This window comes from Oncorhynchus gorbuscha, linkage group LG01, assembly GCF_021184085.1.
Source record: "Oncorhynchus gorbuscha isolate QuinsamMale2020 ecotype Even-year linkage group LG01, OgorEven_v1.0, whole genome shotgun sequence".
In the NCBI taxonomy this organism is placed as follows: Eukaryota; Metazoa; Chordata; class Actinopteri; order Salmoniformes; family Salmonidae; genus Oncorhynchus; species Oncorhynchus gorbuscha.
The window spans coordinates 2,975,914-3,000,113 of NC_060173.1; the positions used below are offsets into that span (position 1 = coordinate 2,975,914).

Below are 24,200 nucleotides of genomic sequence, written 5' to 3' on the forward strand. Positions count from 1 at the left end.
AAATGTGACGTAATGAGGGTCTCCCCATCCATAGCATATACCTGTAGAACAGAAGAAGGTAACAAATAGATAGATCTCTCATCAATACAAGAGCTTAAAGTCCTACTCCAGTCTCCTTTTCACCTCATTTAACACCTGACGGCTGAACACAGCAGCTGGTCGAGGTATCCTCATGAAATGGCACAAGCTGATAACATCACAATGTCACTATCAGATCAGACCAAGGGGTGCAACTTTCACTGGGGGATGGGGTGGAATCTCCAGTTTGTATCAGTTTTTTTTGTAATTTCAGTTTTGTATCATTGTATTGTGATACAAAAATGCTGGCAACGCTGCGCTTTAGGACCATGGACCCCTTCTGAGTGGTCCAGTAGGCTGTTTGGAGTGTTTATGCGACTGGGATATAAATAATAATGATAATGATTATGCCCCCACCCCCCACTTCTAAAACCAAAAGTTGCGCCACTGGATCAGACCAACTCCTTGAAGTTTTCATTTGTGTAAAAAACATATTGTATTTTTACTCCTTTAGTATGGCATACTTTACTGTATTTATATTTGGGATATCTCAACAGAAAAAGTTCAAAATCACTGAAAAGACGTCTTTAAAACAATTAAACTGGGGGCAATACGTATTTGTAGAAGGTGAGAAGATAATTTAAAACATTACGCTTGAACTTACATTCACATTCGTAGTGATAGCAGCAACCTGATTCGTCATAGACTTTCACTGGTGGGTATCCATTTTCACACACAGGCTTTTCTACAGACTTACAGTCCACAGGCGTGGTGGTAATTACACCCTGTGGCAAGTCTGAGTAGTGCAGTTGTCTGTCTTCCAAGTCTCACCATCCTAAAGTTGAAAATGTATGTTTTAGTCCTGAAAGTAAACACACTACGTACTACACAACACTATACACTACACAACACTATGAACTACACAACACTATGAGCTACACAAACACTACGAACTACACAACACTATGAACTACAGAACACTATAAACTACACAACACTGCGAACTACACAACTATATAAACTACACAGCACTATGAACTAATGAACACAATAATTATGTTTATTTTATTTCATTACCTTCTTGGTGGAATGACATATTCACAGCCCTTGTAAGGTGTAGTCGGGGACAATGTAGATGTTGTAGAATGTGTAGCTTCTGTTGTTGTTGAGACAGTGCTGACTGTAGCTGAGACAGTGCTGACTGTAGCCGGGTCGTAGAGGGACATGGTCTGGCTTGTTTCTCAACAACACAACTTGAGTTACAGTAAGAGGTGAAACACCAGCCTGCCCCATCAGTCTCATTATATATCAAGGAACCTAAACATAAACATAATATTAGTAATGAATAGATATTAAAATGAAGTGTATGAATGCAATATGTAGTCAGAATTAATCATTTTAATGAAGGAAGCTTTTTCACTTACCAGCAGGGAAATTTAGATTTTTATATGTGCAAAACATAATGTGGTAGGATTTGTGGTTGGGCTAGTGGTAGGGGGTGTTGGGCTAGTGATATGGGTTGTTTTGGGGGTAATGGTAGGGGTTGTTTTGGGGGTAGTGGTAGGGGTTGTTGTTGTTGGGGTGGTGGTTTTGAGGGTCTGTTGTTGTTGGGGTAGTGATATGGGGTTGTGGCAGGTTTTGATGTCAAATGTTTTGTTGTTGGTTTTTTTGTGTCTGTATGGTCAATGTTGGGGTAGTTGTAGTTTTGCACTGGTGGTTTAGGTTGAAGTAGTTGAAGTAGATGTTGGAGTATGTATGTGGTGGAATGGTTTTAGTGACTGTAGTGTTTGGTTGGGTAGTGGCAAGTTGTTGAAGTTGCAGTTGTTGTGGTAGATGCTTTGTTGTCAAATAGTTTTGTTGTTGGGGTAGTGGTAGGTTTAGTTGTGGGGTAGTAGTTTGTTGTTGAGACGTTGGGGTAGTGGCAGGTTTTGATGTTGGGGTAGTTGTAGTAGTTGGGTTAGATGTTGGAAGTAGTTGAGCGTAGATGTTGGAGTAGTGGTAGTAGCTTACTGGTAGGTTTAGTTGTTGAAGTAAGTTGAAGTAGATGTTGGGGTAGTGGTAGTGGTGGTAGTAGTAGGAGTTGTTGGGGTAGTGGTAGGTTTTGATGTTGGGGTAGATGTAGTAGTTGTTGTTGGGAAGTAGTGGTAGTGGTGGTAGTAGCTGTTGGGGTAGTGGTAGGTTGTGTTGTTGGTAGGTGGGTGTAGGTTTAGTTGTTGAAGTAGTTGTAGTTGATGTTGGGTTAGTAGTAGGTTTTGTTGTTGGGGTAGTTGTATTAGTTGTTGGGGTAGTGGTAGGTTTAGTTAATGAAGTAGTTGTAGTAGTTGTTGTTGAAGTAGTTGTAGGGGTGGTGGTAGGTTTTGTCGTTGGGGTAGTGGTAGGAGATGTTGGAGTAGTGGTAGGTTTAATTGTTGAAGTAGTTGTAGGTGGTGTTGGGGTAGTGGTAGTAGATGTTGTTGGGGTAGTGGTAGGATATTTTGTTGGGGTAGTGTTAGGTTTAGTTGTAGGGTAGTTGTAGTAGGTGTTGTTGGGGGTAGTGGTAGGTTTAGATGTTGAAGTAGAGGTAGTTGCTATTGGGGTAGTTGTAGGTTTTGATTTTGGGGTAGTTGTAGTAGTTGTTGTTGGGGTAGTGAAAGGTTTAGTTGTGGAAGTAGCTGTAGTAGTTGTTGTTGAAGTAGTTGCAGTAGTTATTGGGGTAGTAGAAGGTTTTGATGTTGGGATAGTGGTAGGAGTTGTTGTTGGGGTTGTGGTAGGTTTAGTTGTTGGGGTAGTTGCAGTAGTTGTTGTTGGGGTAGTGGTAGGTTTAGTTGTTGAAGAAATTGTAGTAGGTGTTGTTGAAGTCGTTGCAGTAGTTGTTGGGGTAGTAGAAGGTTTTGATGTTGGGGTTGTGGTAGGTTTAGTTGTTGGGGTAATTGCAGTAGTTGTTGTTGGGGTAGTGGTAGGTTTAGTTGTTGAAGAAATGGTATTGTTTGGTTGGGTAGTGGCAGGTTTAGTTGTTGAAGTAGTTGCAGTTGTTGTTGGGTTAGTAGTAGGTTTTGTTGTTAGGGTAGTTGTAGTAGTGGTAGGTTTTGGGGGGTAGTGGTAGGAATTTTGTTGAAGTAGCTGAAGTAGTTGTTGGGGTATTGGTAGGTTTTGTTGTAGTAGATGGTTAAGGTAGTTGTAGGTTTTGATGTTGGGGTAGTGGTAGGAGCTGTTGGGGTAGTGGTAGGTTTAGTTGTTGAAGTAGCTGTAGTTGTTGTTTGGATAGTGGTAGGTTTGATGTTGGGGTAGTGGTAGGAGCAGTTGGGGTAGTGGTAGGTTTAGTTGTTGAAGTAGCTGTAGTTGTTGCTTGGATAGTGGTAGGTTTTGATGTTGGGGTAGTGGTAGGAGTTGTTGTTTGGGTATTGGTAGGAGTTGTTGTTTGGGTATTGGTAGGAGTTGTTGTTAGGGAAGTGGTAGGTTTAGCTGTTGAAGTAATTGTAGTAGACGTTGGGGTAGTGGTAGGTTTTAATGTTGGGGTAGTGGTAGGAGTTGTTGTTGTTGAGGTGGTGGTAGGAGTTGTTTTTGGGGTAGTGGTAGGAGTTGTTGTTGGGTAAGTGGTAGGTTTAGTTGTTGAAGTAGTTGTAGTAGATGTTGGGGTAGTGGTAGGTTTTGATGTTGGGGTAGATGTAGTAGTTGTTGTTGGGGTAGTGGTAGGTTTAGTTGTTGAAGTAGTTGTAGTAGGTGTTGGCATAGTGGTTGGTTTTGTTTTTGAAGTAGTTGTAATAGTTGTTGGGGTAGTGGTAGGAGTTGATGTTGGGGTACTGGTAGGAGATGTTGTTGAAGTAGCTGTAGTAGTTGTAGGTTTTGTTGTTGGGGTTGTGGTAAGTTTTGTTGTTGAAGTAGTTGAAGTTGTTGTTTGGATAGTGGTAGGTTTTGATGTTGGGGTAGTGGTAGGAGTTGTTGTTTGGGAAGTGGTAGTTTTAGCTGTTGAAGTAGTTGTAGTAGACGTTGGGGTAGTGGTAGGTTTTGTTGTTGAAATAGTTGTAGTAGTTGTTGGGGTAGTGGTATGTTTTAATGTTGGGGTAGTGGTAGGAGTTGTTGTTGAGGTGGTGGTAGGAGTTGTTTTTGGGGTAGTGGTAGGAGTTGTTGTTGGGGAAGTGGTAGGTTTAGTTGTTGAAGTAGTTGTAGTAGATGTTGGCGTAGTGGTAGGTTTGATGTTGGGGTAGATGTAGTAGTTGTTGTTGGGGTAGTGGTAGGTTTAGTTGTTGAAGTAACTGTAGTAGTTGTAGCTTTTGTTGTTGGGGTTGTGGTAAGTTTTGTTGTTGAAGTAGTTGTGGGAGTTGTTGGTGTAGTGGTAGGTTTTGATGTTGGGGTAGTTGTAGCAGTTGTTGGGGTATTGGTAGGAGTTGTTGTTGGGGAAGTGGTAGGTTTAGTTGTTGAAGTAGTTGTAGTAGATGTTGGGGTAGTGGTAGGTTTTGATGTTGGGGTAGTGGTAGGTTTAGTTGTTGAAGTAGTTGTAGTAGATGTTGGGGTAGTGGTAGGTTTAGTTGTTGAAGTAGTTGTAGTAGATGTTGGGGTAGTGGTAGGTTTTGTTGTTGAAGTAGTTGTAGTAGATGTTGGGGTAGTGGTAGGTTTTGATGTTGGGGTAGTGGTAGGTTTAGTTGTTGAAGTAGTTGTAGTAGATGTTGGGGTAGTGGTAGGTTTAGTTGTTGAAGTAGTTGTAGTAGATGTTGGGGTAGTGGTAGGTTTTGATGTTGGGGTAGTGGTAGGTTTAGTTGTTGAAGTAGTTGTAGTAGATGTTGGGGTAGTGGTAGGTTTAGTTGTTGAAGTAGTTGTAGTAGATGTTGGGGTAGTGGTAGGTTTTGATGTTGGGGTAGTGGTAGGTTTAGTTGTTGAAGTAGTTGTAGTAGATGTTGGCGTAGTGGTAGGTTTTGTTGTTGAAGTAGTTGTAATAGTTGTTGGGGTGGTGGTAGGTTTTGTTGTTGGGTTACTGGTAAGATATGTTGTTGAAGTAGCTGTAGTAGTTGTAGGTTTTGTTGTTAGGGTAGTGGTAGGTTTAGATGTTGGGGTAGTGGTAGCAGTTGTTGGGGTAGTGGTAGGAGTTGTTGTTGGGGAGGTGGTAGGTTTAGTTGTGGGAGTAGTTGTAGTAGACGTTGGGGTAGTGGCAGGTTTTGATGTTGGGGTAGTTGTAGTAGATGTTGGGTTACTGGTAGGTTTAGTTGTTGAAGTAGTTGAAGTAGATGTTGGAGTAGTGGTAGTAGCTGTTGTTGGGGTAATGGTAGGTTTAGTTGTTGAAGAAGCTGTAGTGTTTGGTTGGGTAGTGGCAGGTTTAGTTGTTGAAGTAGTTGCAGTTGTTGTTGGGTTAGTAGTAGGCTTTGTTGTTAGGGTAGTTGTAGTAGTTGTTGGGGTAGTGGTAGGTTTTGATGTTGGGGTAGTGGTAGGAGTTGTTGTTGAGGTGGTGGTAGGAGTTGTTTTTGGGGTAGTGGTAGGAGTTGTTGTTGGGTAAGTGGTAGGTTTAGTTGTCAAGTACTTGAAGTAGATGTTGGCGTAGTGGTAGGTTTTGATGTTGGGGTAGATGTAGTAGTTGTTGTTGGGGTAGTGGTAGGTTTAGTTGTTGAAGTAACTGTAGTAGTTGTAGCTTTTGTTGTTGGGGTTGTGGTAAGTTTTGTTGTTGAAGTAGTTGTGGGAGGTGTTGGTGTAGTGGTAGGTTTTGATGTTGGGGTAGTTGTAGCAGTTGTTGGGGTATTGGTATGTTTTAATGTTGGGGTAGTGGTAGGAGTTGTTGTTGAGGTGGTGGTAGGAGTTGTTTTTGGGGTAGTGGTAGGAGTTGTTGTTGGGGAAGTGGTAGGTTTAGTTGTTGAAGTAGTTGTAGTAGATGTTGGCGTAGTGGTAGGTTTTGATGTTGGGGTAGATGTAGTAGTTGTTGTTGGGGTAGTGGTAGGTTTAGTTGTTGAAGTAACTGTAGTAGTTGTAGCTTTTGTTGTTGGGGTTGTGGTAAGTTTTGTTGTTGAAGTAGTTGTGGGAGTTGTTGGTGTAGTGGTAGGTTTTGATGTTGGGGTAGTTGTAGCAGTTGTTGGGGTATTGGTAGGAGTTGTTGTTGTGGAAGTGGTAGGTTTAGTTGTTGAAGTAGTTGGGGTAGTGGTAGGTTTTGATGTTGGGGTAGTGGTAGGTTTAGTTGTTGAAGTAGTTGTAGTAGATGTTGGGGTAGTGGTAGGTTTTGTTGTTGAAGTAGTTGTAGTAGATGTTGGGGTAGTGGTAGGTTTAGTTGTTGAAGTAGTTGTAGTAGATGTTGGGGTAGTGGTAGGTTTAGTTGTTGAAGTAGTTGTAGTAGATGTTGGGGTAGTGGTAGGTTTTGATGTTGGGGTAGTGGTAGGTTTAGTTGTTGAAGTAGTTGTAGTAGATGTTGGGGTAGTGGTAGGTTTTGTTGTTGAAGTAGTTGTAGTAGATGTTGGGGTAGTGGTAGGTTTTGATGTTGGGGTAGTGGTAGGTTTAGTTGTTGAAGTAGTTGTAGTAGATGTTGGGGTAGTGGTAGGTTTTGATGTTGGGGTAGTGGTAGGTTTAGTTGTTGAAGTAGTTGTAGTAGATGTTGGGGTAGTGGTAGGTTTAGTTGTTGAAGTAGTTGTAGTAGATGTTGGGGTAGTGGTAGGTTTTGATGTTGGGGTAGTGGTAGGTTTAGTTGTTGAAGTAGTTGTAGTAGATGTTGGGGTAGTGGTAGGTTTAGTTGTTGAAGTAGTTGTAGTAGATGTTGGGGTAGTGGTAGGTTTAGTTGTTGAAGTAGTTGTAGTAGATGTTGGGGTAGTGGTAGGTTTAGTTGTTGAAGTAGTTGTAGTAGATGTTGGGGTAGTGGTAGGTTTTGTTGTTGAAGTAGTTGTAATAGTTGTTGGGGTGGTGGTAGGTTTTGTTGTTGGGTTACTGGTAAGATATGTTGTTGAAGTAGCTGTAGTAGTTGTAGGTTTTGTTGTTAGGGTAGTGGTAGGTTTAGATGTTGGGGTAGTGGTAGCAGTTGTTGGGATAGTGGTAGGTTTAGTTGTTGAAGTAGTTGTAGTAGATGTTGGGGTAGTGGTAGGTTTAGTTGTTGAAGTAGTTGTAGTAGATGTTGGCGTAGTGGCAGGTTTTGATGTTGGGGTAGTGGTAGGAGATGTTGTTGAAGTAGCTGAAGTAGTTGCAGGGGTAGTGGTTGGTTTTGTTGTTGTGGTAGTGGTAGGTGTAGTAGTTGCAGTAGTTGTTGGGGTAGTGGTAGGTTTAGTTGTTGAGGTAGTTGTGGTAGTTGTTGGGGTAGTGGAAGGTTTTGTTGTTGGGGTAGTTGTGGTAGTTGTTGGGGTAGTTGTTGGTTTTGATGTTGGGGTAGTGGTAGCAGTTGTTGTTGTAATGGTTGTTGTGGGCCTAACTGAGGTGGTAGTTGTCCCATTGCTACAAACATCAACAACATCGACACAACATCTGACTCTGATCTCGTAGTTGTAGCATATTGGTGGGATGCCTTGATCCTTGTTGTGGCATATCAGTCCAACTGAGGGATTGCATTCAACATGTTGACCTAGTTTGTCCAAAGGAACAAGGAATAAGTCCTTGGCTCTGCATTCTACCTCCTTAGGTTGGCTACAAGTATCATTTCTATATTTCTTTATATTTTCTATGGTTTCATAATCTCCTCCTGTTTCTTGAGTAGGATAGTGATTGTCAATCCAGTCTGACCATTCACAGACAGTCTTGGTCAGGCAGTGTGGAGTAGTAGTGGGTGAAGTGGTTGTTGGTGAAATAGGGGTTGTTGTGAGGGCAGTGGTAGGGGTTGTGGTTGGGGTAGAGGTAGGGGTTGTTGTTGGGGTAGTGGTAGGGGTTGTTGTTGGGGTAGTGGTAGGTTTAGTTGTTGAAGTAGTTGTGGTAGTTGTTGGGGTAGTGGAAGGTTTTGTTGTTGGGGTAGTTGTGGTAGTTGTTGGGGTAGTTGTTGGTTTTGATGTTGGGGTAGTGGTAGCAGTTGTTGTTGTAATGGTTGTTGTGGGCCTAACTGAGGTGGTAGTTGTCCCATTGCTACAAACATCAACACAACATCTAACTCTGATCTCGTAGTTGTAGCATATTGGTGGGATGCCTTGATCCTTGTTGTGGCATATCAGTCCAACTGAGGGATTGCATTCAACATGTTGACCTAGTTTGTCCAAAGGAACAAGGAATAAGTCCTTGGCTCTGCATTCTACCTCCTTAGGTTGGCTACAAGTATCATTTCTATATTTCTTTATATTTTCTATGGTTTCATAATCTCCTCCTGTTTCTTGAGTAGGATAGTGATTGTCAATCCAGTCTGACCATTCACAGACAATCTTGGTCAGGCAGTGTGGAGTAGTAGTGGGTGAAGTGGTTGTTGGTGAAATAGGGGTTGTTATTGCGGTAGTGGTAGGCGTTGTTGTTGGGGTAGTGGTAGAAGTTGTTGTTGGGGTAGTGGTAGGAGTTGTTGTGGGGGTAGGGGTATGGGTTGGGGTAGTGGTAGGAGTTGTTGTGGGGGTAGGGGTATGGGTTGGGGTAGTGGTAGGAGTTGAGAAAACAAATACTGTTGTGGTTGGTGCTTGAGTGAATATCTGTGTTGTTGTAACACTTGGTGTAGTTGTTGGAGTTGGGGTGCTGGGACAGGGGTTCATAATCCGGACAATAGTTCCATTCTCTTTGCAGGTGGCAGTAATACAGGTCCCGTCACCGTCAGATGTGTGATATATGGTCGCTCCATACTTGTATGTTCTGCCGTTGTATAAACAATTACAAGCTGCAATAGGATTTTCACAAGGAACACCAGTTATTATTATGTAATCATCTTGTCATATTACCTTCTTGGTAATAATGTAGGCCAATGTTTCAGTTATTATCATGTAATCATCTTGTCATGTCACCTTCTTGGTAATAATGTAGGCCAATGTTTCAGTTATTATTACGTAATCATCTTGTCATGTTACCTTCTTGTTAATAATGTAGGCCAATGTTTCAGCTATTATTATGTAATCATCTTGTCATGTTACAATCTTGGTAATAATGTAGGCTAATGTTTCAGTTATAATCTTGTAATCATCTTGTCATGTTATCAATGTAGGCTAATGTTTCAGTTATTATTATGTAATCATCTTGTCATGTTATTCTGGTAATAATATAGGCTTGTTTCAGTTACTTATCATGTAATCATCTTGTCATGTTACTTCTTGGTAATAATGTAGGCTAATGTTTCAGTTATTATCATGTAATCATCTTGTCATGTTACTTCTTGGTAATAATGTAGGCTAATGTTTCAGTTATTATCATGTAATCATCTTGTCATGTTACTTCTTGGTAATAATGTAGGCTGATGTTTCAGTCTGTAGTGGTTTTCCTTACCTTGGACCACATAGCTGCATCTGACCTCAGTTGATGAGCAACGACTTGAAAAAGAAAGAGGGAGGTTACAGTACCTTTTGTCAAATAAAATATGAAGAGCTATTTATTATGAAGTACAAAACAATGTTACATGTTATATTAACAATAAGGTATTAACAGGTCAAATCCCAATAAGGTATTAACAGGTCAAATCACAATAAGGTATTAAAAGGTCAAATCCCAATAAGGTATTAAAAGGTCAAATCACAACAAGGTATTAAAGGATTAACAGGTCAAATCACATTAAGATATTAACAGGTCAAATCACAATAAGGTATTAACAGGTCAAATCCCAATAAGGTATTAACAGGTCAAATCCCAATAAGGTATTAACCGGTCAAATCCCAATAAGGTATTAACAGGTCAAATCCCAATAAGGTATTAACAGGTCAAATCCCAATAAGGTATTAACAGGTCAAATCCCAATAAGGTATTAACAGGTCAAATCCCAATAAGGTATTAACAGGTCAAATCACAATAAGGTATTAAAGGTCAAATCAGGTATTAACAGGTCAAATCCCAATAAGGTATTAACAGGTCAAATCCCAATAAGGTATTAACAGGTCAAATCACAATAAGGTATTAACAGGTCAAATCCCAATAAGGTATTAACAGGTCAAATCCCAATAAGGTAAACAGGTCAAATCCCAATAAGGTATTAACAGGTCAAATCCCAATAAGGTATTAACAGGTCAAATCCCAATAAGGTATTAACAGGTCAAATCCCAATAATGTATTAACAGGTCAAATCCCAATAAGGTATTAACAGGTCAAATCCCAATAAGGTATTAACAGGTCAAATCCCAATAAGGTATTAACAGGTCAAATCCCAATAAGGTATTAACAGGTCAAATCCCAATAAGGTATTAACAGGTCAAATCCCAATAATGTATTAACAGGTCAAATCCCAATAAGGTAATCCCAATAAGGTATTACCAGGTCAAATCACAATAAGGTATTAACAGGTCAAATCCCAATAAGGTATTAACAGGTCAAATCCCAATAAGGTATTAACAGGTCAAATCACAATAAGGTATTAACAGGTCAAATCCCAATAAGGTATTAACAGGTCAAATCCCAATAATGTATTAACAGGTCAAATCCCAATAAGGTAATCCCAATAAGGTATTACCAGGTCAAATCACAATAAGGTATTAACAGGTCAAATCCCAATAAGGTATTAACAGGTCAAATCCCAATAAGGTAATCCCAATAAGGTATTAACAGGTCAAATCCCAATAATGTATTAACAGGTCAAATCCCAATAATGTATTAACAGGTCAAATCCCAATAAGGTAATCCCAATAAGGTATTACCAGGTCAAATCACAATAAGGTATTAACAGGTCAAATCCCAATAAGGTATTAACAGGTCAAATCCCAATAAGGTAATCCCAATAAGGTATTAACAGGTCAAATCCCAATAATGTATTAACAGGTCAAATCCCAATAAGGTATTACCAGGTCAAATCACAATAAGGTATTAACAGGTCAAATCCCAATAAGGTATTAACAGGTCAAATCCCAATAAGGTAATCCCAATAAGGTATTAACAGGTCAAATCCCAATAATGTATTAACAGGTCAAATCCCAATAAGGTATTAACAGGTCAAATCACAATAAGGTATTAACAGGTCAAATCCCAATAAGGTATTAACAGGTCAAATCCCAATAAGGTAATCCCAATAAGGTATTAACAGGTCAAATCCCAATAATGTATTAACAGGTCAAATCCCAATAAGGTATTAACAGGTCAAATCCCAATAATGTATTAACAGGTCAAATCCCAATAATGTATTAACAGGTCAAATCCCAATAATGTATTAACAGGTCAAATCCCAATAATGTATTAACAGGTCAAATCCCAATAATGTATTAACAGGTCAAATCCCAATAAGGTATTAACAGGTCAAATCCCAATAATGTATTAAAAGGTCAAATCCCAATAATGTATTAACAGGTCAAATCCCAATAAGGTAATCCCAATAATGTATTAACAGGTCAAATCCCAATAATGTATTAACAGGTCAAATCCCAATAATGTATTAACAGGTCAAATCCCAATAATGTATTAACAGGTCAAATCCCAATAATGTATTAACAGGTCAAATCCCAATAATGTATTACCAGGTCAAATCCCAATAAGGTAATCCCAATAAGGTATTACCAGGTCAAATCCCAATAATGTATTAACAGGTCAAATCCCAATAAGGTATTACCAGGTCAAATCCCAATAAGGTAATCCCAATAAGGTATTAACAGGTCAAATCCCAATAAGGTAATCCCAATAAGGTATTAACAGGTCAAATCCCAATAAGGTAATCCCAATAAGGTATTAACAGGTCAAATCCCAATAAGGCAATCCCAATAATGTATTAACAGGTCAAATCCCAATAATGTATTAACAGGTCAAGTCACAATAATGTATTAACAGGTCAAATCCCAATAAGGTATTAACAGGTCAAATCCCAATAATGTATTAACAGGTCAAATCCCAATAATGTATTAACAGGTCAAATCACAATCTTTGAAAATCAAAATCAATTGAATGGTAGGAAAGCCTCTTTGTAGGTGGACTATTGACCTTGCCTTATCTGACCAGAGATACAGGTTACCTTAAGGCTTATTCCAACTGTATTAAATCCTATGTAATGTAAATACAGTATCTATGTATTTATCAAAATGTTGATCTGAAAACATACCATGTCTGACAGTTCTCCTTGGAAGGTATAACCTCTCCCTCGTTGTAATGAGTTCCATCTCCATCGTAGCAACCACAGTCCTTCTTACTGACACACTTCATGGTACTTTCTTCCAAATAAGGCTGGGCCGAAGGACATTTTGGATAGCAACCTTTAAGATATAAACAGTCAATTTAATCCAGGACACCTGCACAGATTAGATCATCCTCATGGTATCTAGTTCTAACACCAAAGCTGTAATGGATATGATATTTCAAAATTGGTATTTAGTTTTCAGTATAGATGAACAAGGGAGGGAGGAGTTATTACATATTTTATACTGTACATTTGTTTAACAACTTGGAATGTAAATTGTCCAAATCAAACGGCCAAGCTGTTATGAAGGGCTCTTAGTTACCTTCCAGTGCAGGGATCTGACTGGAGCATGTTCCTGAGGGATTCTTGCAGGTCTTCATACAGGGGTATCCACACGGATTATAATGCCACTCACACTCACCAATAGGGTTGTAGAAATCACAGAACAGAGCTGGTGAAATAAAAACATGTCACATTTTAACTGAACCAGGGTTCTAAAAGAGGATTGATTGAAAAGTTACACATTGAAATCATAAATGTGTATTTTGTCCCGATAGCTAAACAATCCCACCTATCCATCAATCAATTGTCCCACTCAAAGCAAATGACTCACGGCAGATATCTGGTGTTCTCCACTTGATACAAGCCCCTGCCTCGTTACAGGCCTGGGCGTAGGCTGCTACAGCTGTACAGAAACATTCGCAGTCTCCACCAGTGTCACAGGCACACGAGTCCCTCACACAGGCATCATGGAATGGCGTGGGGTCCACCTTTTAGGAAGATGCATTAAGCCATCATTTATTTATTCATGCATTGCTCAGCTTGTTGAAGAGACTACAGATTAACTATTGACGATGATAATTATTGGGTTGGATGGTCGACTTTATGTTTTTGTTATATTTTTATTCCTACTTTCGTTGGTGGATGTTTTTGGTGTCATTCACATGATTATTGATGAACCAATTTTATTAAAAAGATTGCCATGTACCATCATGCAACTCTGCTTGTCATTGTGTACCTTATAGGAAACCTGTTAGCCCAAGACTTGTGCTAAAAATTATCCCACCATAAGTTTGACCCAAGGCTGTGAGGTAAAAACTCTTGTTGAAGCATTAACCTTATTGACCCTGGGCTGTTATAAATTCCAGCCTTAACCTTTGACCCTGAGGCTGTGAGGTAAATTAACTCTTGTTGAAGCCTTAACCTTATTGACCCTGAAGCTGTGAGGTAATTAACTCTTGTTGAAGCCTTAACCTTATTGACCCTGAAGCTGTGAGGTAAATTAACTATTGTTGAAGCCTTAACCTTATTGACCCTGAAGCTGTGAGGTACATTAACTCTTGTTGAAGATTTAACCTTATTGACCCTGAGGCTGTGAGGTAAATGAACTCTTGTTGAAGCCTTAACCTTATTGACCCTGAGGCTGTGAGGTATATGATTGGACAATTCTCACTAAATGTAATTACCAAGATACACAAGTCATAGCCTTTGTACAGACAGCTTGTTTGAATCTGCTGTACTGTCTATTGAATGTATAGGTTATTCAAATGACTGTATTTATTTATTTTATTTTACCTTTATTTAACTAGGCAAGTCAGTTAAGAACAAAATCTTATTTTAAATGACAGGCTAGGAACAGTGGGTTAACTGCCTGTTCAGGGGCAGAACCACAGATTTGTACCTTGTCAGCTCAGGGATTTGAATTTGCAACCTTCCGGTTCCTAGTTCAACGTTCTAACCACTAGGCTACCCTTCCGTATCTACACTCTAACCACTAGGCTACCCTGTCTATGTGTGTCTTTTAATCTTTGTTTATATCAACTACGTCGACTTCCTAACAACTTTGGTTGGTATGGCAATAAAGTATTGAATCTATATTGAATAGTATCTGCTGTGTACTGTACCTGGGAGTGGCAGGCTGAGAAAACGTTACTGGTGATGATGCTGCAGCGTTTCAGAGACCAGGACTGCCTGTATGATCTTAAAGTGCATGGGTTTTTTATGACATCAGCGTTGGGGCAACTGGGTGACACTTTCCAGCTGTTCCCAAACTCCAGAGCTTCAACAACCACTTCCTGGTTTCTGGACGTGAAGTCGTTCTTTCCATTACCGTCATAGTTACCACACAGACCACACACTTGGCCCTGGAAGGAAATTAAACATTTAAAAATAATAACTTGAAGTAGATAATAAAACATCATATTGTTTTGTAAGCCAATGCAATTGCTAAACAAAGATACAGTGCTATCACTGGTTCAAAATGTCCTATTCTAGTCACTCACCTGGAAGGTAGAGCTGAGTTTGATGAACAGGCTATTCTTCTTGTCCCACATGAGGATCAGGCCATTTCCAGCCTCAACAACAACAACATAGAGACCGATAGAGTGGACCTGGTATGGTACGTCCACCCCGTTCTCTTGTTTGATCACTTTTACAGATTCATCTGCTAGTATGATCTCATTGCTCTGAAAGACAGAAACAGAACGTGTTCATTGCTAATGTAATACTAGTAGAGAGGTTTACACTGTGGTGGTGCTGGATTTAACACTATCCAGGGTAACACTGTGGTGGTGCTGGGTTTTACACTGTGGTGGTGCTGGGTTTTACACTGTGGTGGTGCTGGCTTTTACTCTGTGTTGGTGCTGAGTTTTACTCTATCCAGTATGTACACTAAAAGTGGCAGTAGTAAAGCCTCTCTTGAAAAAGCCAAACCTTGACCCAGAAAATATAAAAAACTATTGGCCTATATCGAATCTTCCATTCCTCTCAATTTTTTTTAAAAGGCTGTTGCGCAGCAACTCACTGCCTTCCTGAAGACAAACAATGTATACGAAATGCTTCAGTCTGGCTTTAGACCCCATCATAGTACTGAGACTGCACTTGTGAAGGTGGTAAATGACCTTTTAATGGCATCAGACCGAGGCTCTGCATCTGTCCTCGTGCTCCTAGACCTTAGTGCTGCTTTTGATACCATCGATCACCACATTCTTTTGGAGAGATTGGAAACCCAAATTGGTCTACACGGACAAGTTCTGGCCTGGTTTAGATCTTATCTTTCGGAAAGATATCAGTTTGTCTCTGTGAATGGTTTGTCCTCTGACAAATCAACTGTAAATGTCGGTGTTCCTCAAGGTTCCGTTTTAGGACCACTATTGTTTTCACTATATATTTTACCTCTTGGGAATGTCATTCTAATACATAATGTTAACTTTCACTGCTATGCGGATGACACACAGCTGTACATTTCAATGAAACATGGTGAAGCCCCAAAATTGCCCTCGCTGGAAGCATGTGTTTCAGACATAAGGAAGAGGATGGCTGCAAACGTTCTATTTTTAAACTCGGACAAAACAGAGATGCTTGTTCTAGGTCCCGAGAAACAAAGAGATCTTCTGTTGAATCTGACAATCAATCTTAATGGTTGTACAGTCATCTCAAATTAAACTGTGAAGGACCTCGGCGTTACTCTGGACCCTGATCTCTCTTTTTGAAGAACATATCAAGACTGTTTCTAGGACAGCTTTTTTCCATCTACGTAACATTGCAAAAATCAGAAACTTTCTGTCCAAAAATGATGCAGAAAAATTAATCCATGCTTTTGTCACTTCTAGTTTAAACTACTGCAATGCTCTACTTTCCGGCTAACCGGATAAGCACTAAATAAACTTCAGTTGGTGCTTAATACGGCTGCTAGAATCCTGACTAGAACCCAAAAAATTGATCATATTACTCCAGTGCTAGCCTCCCTACACTGGCTTCCTGTCAAGGCAAGGGATGATTTTTCGAGGTTTTATTGCTAACCTAAAAAGCATTACATGGGCTTGCTCCTACCTATCTCTCTGATTTGGTCCTGCCGTACATACCTACACGTACGCTACGGTCACAAGACGCAGGCCTCCTAATTGTCCATAGAATTTCTAAGCAAACAGCTGGAGGCAGGGCTTTCTCCTATAGTGCTCCATTTTTATGGAATGGTCTGCCTACCCATGTGAGAGACTCAAATTCGGTCTCAACCTTTAAGTCTTTACTGAAGATTCATCTCTTCAGTGGGCCATATGATTGAGTGTAGTCTGGCCCAGGAGTGTGAAGGTGAACGGAAAGGTTCTGGAGCAACGAACCACCCTTGCTGTCTCTGCCTGGCTGGTTCCCATCTTTCCACTGGGATTCTCTGCCTCTAACCCTATTACAAGGGCTGAGTCACTGGATGTGATCTTCCTGTCTGGGTTGGCGCCCCCACTTGGGTTGTGCCGTGGCGGAGATCTTTGTGGGCTATACTCTGCCTTGTGTCAGGATGGTAAGTTGGTGGTTGAAGATATCCCTCTAGTGGTGTGGGGTCTGTGCTTTGGCAAAGTGGGTGGGGTTATATCCTTCCTGTTTGGCCCTGTCCAGGGGTGTCATCGGATGAGGCCACAGTGTCTCCTGACCCCTCCTGTCTCAGCCTGGAGTATTTATGCTGCAGTAGTTTATGTGTCGGGGCTAGGGTCAGTTTGTTATATCTGGAGTATTTCTCCTGTCCTATCCGGTGTCCTGTGTGAATTTAAGTATGCTCTCTCTAATTCTCTCTTTCTCTCTTTCTTTCTTTCTCTCTCTCGGAGGACCTGAGCCCTAGGACCATGCCTCAGGACTACATGACATGATGACTCCTTGCTGTCCCCAGTCCACCTGGCCGTGCTGCTGCTCCAGTTTCAACTATTCTGCCTGTGATTATTATTATTTGACCATACTGGTCATTTATGAACATTTGAACATCTTGGCCATGTTCTGTTATAATCTCCTCCCGGCACAGCCTGAAGAGGACTGGCCACCCAACATAGCCTGGTTCCTCTCTAGGTACCTTCCTAGGTTTTGGCCTTTCTAGGAAGTTTTCCTAGCCACCGTGCTTCTACACCTGCATTGCTTGCTGTTTGGGGTTTTAGGCTAGGTCTCTGTACAGCACTTTGAGATATCAGCTGATGTACGAAGGGCTATATAAATACATTTGATTTGATTTGATAAACTGTACATGTCAATTTGAATTTCTACTGTACAAATACATAGCTAATCCTAACCCTAATACATAGCTAACCCTAACCCCAATACATAGCTAACCCTAACCCCAATACATAGCTAACCCTAACCCGAATACAAGGAGGGGAGGGTCCTGCTATCAATTCTGCTCATAGAGAATTCTAAGCAGGCATTCCATCAGACAGCCCTGTCAATCTAGCTACAGTGGTTGCTCCACTGAAATTGTTGTGATTATGCTGCGGGATTTAGAGATAATTTGTGGTTTAGTACGGTACCCTGCGTCACCACTTCATTGCTCCAGACCAACACAAGGGGGAGTTAGAGCACTGATTATGATTTTGGTTCCAACTGTGTCTCTAACTGACAATGAATGGTTGACATAAACCTAAATAGAAACTGATAATTGTGCACGACTTCAGTATTACTTACTAAAACTGTTGTTAAACAGGTTTTTATTATTTCATTTTGTTAAGATTGTTTTGGTATTACTGTAGTACTGTAGGCTACTCTCGACCAGTCACGTTGTACAGCGCCTGAGTGGCACAATGGTCTAAGACACTGTTTAGCAAGCTGTGTTGCTACAGATGCTGGTACAATACTCCTACCGTCCTCGACTGGGAGATCCATGAGAAGACTGTAGGTTTTGTAGCTAAATGCATGGGGGGACGAGATAAGCGCAATCCAGAGTTCAGCATGCAATTCCGCTCACTGCCACCGGCGTCGACATTGTGCCAAATGTCCAGACTTGTCTATTGTACCTTTAATTCACTTATGAAGCCGTTTATGAACAGTAGTTCCTACCCCCAAGAAGAGCTTGATGGCCTTGGAACAGGTGGTGCCGGTGGTTCCACAGGGAATGTTCTCTGTGATCACTCTAAAGGTACCTTTTGGATTGTTGCTGCAGTAGTCCTGCAGGATGTTTTCAAATTCACAATCAGAAAACCGCTTAGTTATTATCATTACCTCATCTTAATCATAATGAGAAAATATGTGCATCATACATAAGGTAGGGGTTTCAATAAATACAAATAAAATCATAAATACAAATGATTATTGCCCTACCTGAGTAAGTATGTATTCACAATCTCCATTGAAAGTGAACCTTTCCTCATCAAAAGTGATGAAATGCCCATCTCCATATATGGCACACATCCCATCACACTGCTTATCGGTACACTGCCATTTTCTGCCTTCGCAAGTGCTACAATGATGCAAACATAATCACATGGGAAGATTTTAGAGGGAAGCATTTGACATATCCAAGGAAGAAGAAGAGGGATAGAAGTTGATTTTACCAGGTATTGCAGTCTACTTTGAGCACATGTCCAGGTTGGTAGTAGACTCCATTGTGAGAACAGGGACATAGGTCTTCCTTGATGCATCCTCCGTTTCCATCAGAAAGCAGACCATCAGGACATACACAGCCTGACACACACTCTGCACTGATCTATAACACAATGAATCAGGGAAGGACTGACATGAATTTAACTTGGACTTTATGTGCCTGAATGTCCCTCCTCCCTCCAGTGTATAAGTTGTGGACATTATGTGCCTGAATGTCCCTCCACCCTCCAGTGTATAAGATGTGGACATTATTTGGCTGTATGTCCACATCTTAAATTAAAACATGTTGTGAGGCATTTTCATATTTTTATTAACGTGATGTAAGGCATGTTTTTATTAACGTGTTGTAAGGCATGTTTTATTAATGTGTTGTAAGGCATGTTTTATTAACGTGTTGTAAGGCATGTTTTATTAACGTGTTGTAAGGCATGTTTTATTAACGTGTTGTAAGTCATGTTTTTATTAACGTGTTGTAAGGCATGTTTTTATTAACGTGTTGTAAGGCATGTGTTTATTAACGTGTTGTAAGGCATATTTTTATTAACGTGTTGTAAGGCATGTTTTTATTAACGTGTTGTAAGACATGTTTTTATTAACGTGTTGTAAGCCATGTTTTTATTAACGTGTTGTAAGGCATGTTTTTATTAACGTGTTGTAAGGCATGTTTTTATTAACGTGTTGTAAGACATGTCCCATTGTAGACTTACACAGTGACTGTCTAGTGTTTGACAGCTCTTCTGGCACTCTGAGCCCTTGGCTCCGGGCCCTGCACTAGAACAGTTGAAGAAAACCATTGGTTCTTCACAGGCTGTAGGGAACAAAAGTAGGCTTTATAGGTTAGTAGGGACTAAACTACAGAGTCTTGGTTGTGAAGTGATTTGCTATATTTGGCAAATAACGATATGTTCTGAATTTCAGAGTACTCACATAAATGTTGTGGTTCTCCAGTACAGCTTAATTTCCCTTGTCTGCAAGAGCTGGGTGGTTATGAGGGGTATAAGAGGAGGGGGTTAAGCATGGTTTAGCATGCCTCTTGCAGTAAAACAATATTTCTGAAGAAGACAGTCGATTTCTAAATATTTTAGTAGAGCCACAACAGAGGAGACCATCAGATTTTCAGAGATTTTCTTTCACATGCCAACCAAGTCCTCACCATGTAGCCCCATAGATCCTGGTGACCTCTCCAGGGGGTACTACTGTGCCCTTATTGTAGCAGGAGCAGCGTGAGGCAGGGACACACTCTCCCTGGTCGTTCAGGTAGGTTCCCTCGGCACAGCCACAGCCGTCCACAGACACATGGTCTAACTGTTCAATTCAATTAAAAGTGTTTTATCCATGAGGGGAAATTACTTTGGGCATGTCTGCAACAACAACAACATCCACAACAAGAACAAAACAGAAACAACAAGACAACAACATCCACAACAACAACAAGACAACAACAACAACAAGACAACAACAACAACAAGACAACAACAATATATTGGGGCTCTGGTAGCCTATTGGTTAGAGCATTGATTGCTGGATCGAATGCCCGAGCTGACAACGTAATAATCTGTCGTTCTGCCCCTGAAGGCAGTTAACCCACTGTTCCCCGGGCCCTGAGCAAGGCAGTTAACCCACTGTTCCCCGGGCCCTGAGCAAGGCAGTTAACCCACTGTTCCCCGGGCCCTGAGCAAGGCAGTTAACCCACTGTTCCCAGGACCCTGAGCAAGGCAGTTAACCCACTGTTCCCCGGGCCCTGAGCAAGGCAGTTAACCCACTGTTCCCCTGAACAAGGCAGTTAACCTACTGTTCCCCTGAGCAAGGCAGTTAACCCACTGTTCCCCGGGCCCTGAGCAAGGCAGTTAACCCACTGTTCCCCGGGCCCTGAGCAAGGCAGTTAACCCACTGTTCCCCGGGCCCTGAGCAAGGCAGTTAACCCACTGTTCCCCTGAGCAAGGCAGTTAACCCACTGTTCCCCTGAGCAAGGCAGTTAACCCACTGTTCCCGGGCCCGGAGCAAGGCAGTTAACCCACTGTTCCCCGGGCCCTGAGCAAGGCAGTTAACCCACTGTTCCCCTGAACAAGGCAGTTAACCCACTGTTCCCCTGAGCAAGGCAGTTAACCCACAATTCCCTGAGCAAGGCAGTTAACCCACTATTCCCCTGAGCAAGGCAGTTAACCCACTGTTCCCCGGGCCCTGAGCAAGGCAGTTAACCCACTGTTCCCCGGGCCCTGAGCAAGGCAGTTAACCCACTGTTCCCCGGGCCCTGAGCAAGGTAGTTAACCCACTGTTCCCCTGAGCAAGGCAGTTAACCCACTGTTCCCCTGAGCAAGGCAGTTAACCCACTGTTCCCCGGGCCCTGAGCAAGGCAGTTAACCCACTGTTCCCCGGGCCCTGAGCAAGGCAGTTAACCCACTGTTCCCCGGGCCCTGAGCAAGGCAGTTAACCCACTGTTCCCCTGAGCAAGGCAGTTAACCCACTGTTCCCTGGGCGCCGAAGATGTGAATGTCGATTATGGCAGCACCCTCTCTGATTCAGAGGGTTTGGGTTTAACGCGAAGACACATTTCAGTTTAGGCATTCGGTTGTACAACTTACACAACAACAACAAGACAACAACAGCCTACACAACAACAAAACACACACCCACATCACAATGACAATACCACAAACAACCATTCACATCATCATAAACTCGTCATAGACCACAAAACATTAAAAAATGAATAATTATAAGAATAATTATGAGAATAAAAATAATATTAAATAAGTAACATGAATAGAAATGAGATGTCCATGTAAATGTACCTGGCAGGTGAAGTCTGTCTGGCTCAGTGAACGACAGGTGCGGTCACAGCTGGTCATGGTGTAGTCATAGACCATCGTGTCAGGGCAGCTGGAGGAGTACTTCCCTGTGGAAAACAGTATGGTGATTCAACATTTAATGACATGTTTTGGAGTATTTTGTTTTAAATAAGAAGGTAAATCCTGGACACTGTGGGTAAATAGGAGGGTAAACCCTGGACACCGTGGGTTAATAGGAGGGTAAACCCTGGACTCTGTGGGTTAATAGGAGGGTAAACCCTGGACACTGTGGGTTAATAGGAGGGTAAACCCTGGACTCTGTGGGTTAATAGGAGGGTAAACCCTGGACACCGTGGGTTAATAGGAGGGTAAACCCTGGACTCTGTGGGTTAATAGGAGGGTAAACCCTGGACACTGTGGGTTAATAGGAGGGTAAACCCTGGACTCTGTGGGTTAATAGGAGGGTAAACCCTGGACACCGTGGGTTAATAGGAGGGTAAACCCTGGACTCTGTGGGTTAATAGGAGGGTAAACCCTGGACACCGCGGGTTAATAGGAGGGTAAACCCTGGACTCTGTGGGTTAATAAGAGGGTAAACCCTGGACACCGTGGGTAAATAGGAGGGTAAACCCTAGACACCGTAGGTTAATAGGAGGGTGAACCCTGGACACTGTGGGTAAATTATAAATAGGAGGGTAAACCCTGGATACCGTGGGTAAATAAGAGGGTAAACCCTGGACACTGTGGGTTAATAGGAGGGTGAACACTGGACACTGTGGGTAAATAGGAGGGTAAACCCTGGACACCGTGGGTAAATAGGAGGGTAAACCCTGGACACCGTGGGTAAATAAGAGGGTAAACCCTGGACACTGTGGGTAAATAGGAGGGTAAACCCTGGACACTGTGGGTAAATAGGAGGGGAACCCTGGACACCGTGGGTAAATAAGAGGGTAAACCCTGGACACCGTGGGTTAATAGGAGGGTAAACCCTGGACACCGTGGGTAAATAGGAGGGTAAAGCCTGGACACTGTGTGTTAATAGGAGGGTGAACCCTGGACACCGTGGGTTAATAGGAGGGTGAACCCTGGACACTGTGGGTAAATAGGAGAGGAACCCGGGACACCGTGGGTAAATAGGAGGGTAAACCCTGGACACCGTGGGTAAATAGGAGGGTAAAGGTTGAACACTGTGGGTTAATAGGAGGGGAACCCTTCATTAATTAATAAATAAATACATTCAGTATCTCTGATGTTTATCTTACCACAGGTGGTGTTTCTCCATCCACTGAGCAGGACGCCTGCAGCAGCACATGCATGGACGTAGGAGGAGACCGCAGCACACATGCACTCCTCACTCCTCTCACAGTTACAACTGTCAAATACACAGATCTACAGGGAGAGAAGAAGAAACAGTAGAAGAAGAACGTTCAGTTATGAGATGTGTTAAAACTACTGTTTTCTGAAATCACACACGAGCACAGGACAATAGTACTACAAAAATCTGATTAGATAAATAGATCATTTTGATATAGAACGTCTTAAATGATCGTTTAAAAATAAATGTATTCATAGAGCTTTGGGATAACTCTGTAATTAAAGAGCATTTGAGAAGTTAAAATCATCATACTTACTTCCTTGTAGTAATTTGGGTTGATCTCAGTGTGGCATTGGGAAAATATTCCTTTACTATCTGACAGCATTGAGCACCAGTACTTGGCATATCTCTCTGTAAAACATATGAGATATTAGCAACATTTCACAAAGTACAAAGAGTTTTAATCTAGGCTTTACTGTGCATCTCAGTAGACATATGTAAATGTAATCTCCAAAAAGTATTCCAAGGCTCTGATAAAGGCTCTCGAAACATAATGAAACAGTTTAATTATAAAAGTTTAACAAATAATTAGTTAGAAAATCTATACAGAGGATCCTTTTTCTACTACTAGTAAGGAATAGTTTTGGTATTATCAAGTCCCTCAGTCGAGCACCTGATTCGCTTTTTGTTCAAGCTGGGCTGAAGCGCATTTGGGTATTGTTTCATTAGACCAGGGGTTCCCAAACCTTTTTGGCACACGACCCCATTTAGACTGGTGAAGAGGCCTGCCCGCTGTCCCACAATAGATTTGCCCCATTTGTGCAAGAGTCCACCTTTCAGTCCCATAAAAAGCTGGGGAGTTTGTGAGTCGTTCAGTCAGAGTTTCCTCTTGATTGCGAGAAATAGCATAAATTCTTTGTTTAACATGTGCCTCTATCCCCTCACATCGATTGCGGACGGTAATATCAAAGTCTCTGCAATAGTGTGTGGTTTCATTCCGTAGTGGAACTAGCCGTACTACGTGGGAATGATTCAAGTGCAACGGTCAAGTGCGGCCATGGAAGAACTGGGACAATTTCAGCGTCCAAGAATTGTGTACAGATCCTTGCGACATGGGGCCGTGCATTATCATGTTGAAACATGAGGTAATGGCGGTGGATGAATGGCATGACAATAGGCCTCAGGATCTTGTCACGGTATCTCTGTGTATTCAAATTGCCATTGATAAAATGCAATTTAAGAGTGTTCATTGTCTGTAGCTTATGCCAGCCCCGTACCATAACCCCACCGCCACCATGGGACATTTTGTTCACAACATCAGCTGCGGTTGTGAGGCCGGATGGATGTACTGCCAAATTCTCTAAAATGACGTTGTAGGCTTATGGTAGAGAAATGAACATTCAATTCTCTGGCTACAGATCTGGTGGATCCTGCAGTCAATTGCATGCACCCTCAAAATTAAGATATTTGTAGCATTGAGTTGTGTGACAAAAACAACACATTTTAGAGGGGCATTTTCTTTACCCTAGCACACGGTGCACCTGTGTAATTGTCATAGTGTTAAATCAGCTTCTTGATCTGCCACACCTGTCAGATAGAT

General features: G+C 41.6%; 1 protein-coding gene across 1 annotated transcript in view; it reads right to left on the minus strand.

The window, feature by feature from the left end:
- The window catches only part of LOC124038363 (mucin-2-like), a gene marked incomplete at its 3' end in the record, with an annotated part of 92,302 nt that overhangs the window by 48,302 nt on the left and 19,800 nt on the right, over nucleotides 1–24,200 (minus strand). Inside the window, 16 exon segments of the mRNA XM_046354206.1 lie at nucleotides 6,735–8,731; nucleotides 9,331–9,374; nucleotides 12,071–12,221; nucleotides 12,468–12,596; nucleotides 12,759–12,915; nucleotides 14,050–14,289; nucleotides 14,428–14,610; nucleotides 17,954–18,061; nucleotides 18,215–18,353; nucleotides 18,448–18,599; nucleotides 19,204–19,304; nucleotides 19,424–19,473; nucleotides 19,650–19,801; nucleotides 21,289–21,392; nucleotides 22,548–22,674; nucleotides 22,917–23,011. Of these exon segments, the coding sequence (XP_046210162.1) occupies nucleotides 6,735–8,731; nucleotides 9,331–9,374; nucleotides 12,071–12,221; nucleotides 12,468–12,596; nucleotides 12,759–12,915; nucleotides 14,050–14,289; nucleotides 14,428–14,610; nucleotides 17,954–18,061; nucleotides 18,215–18,353; nucleotides 18,448–18,599; nucleotides 19,204–19,304; nucleotides 19,424–19,473; nucleotides 19,650–19,801; nucleotides 21,289–21,392; nucleotides 22,548–22,674; nucleotides 22,917–23,011 (3,929 nt within the window).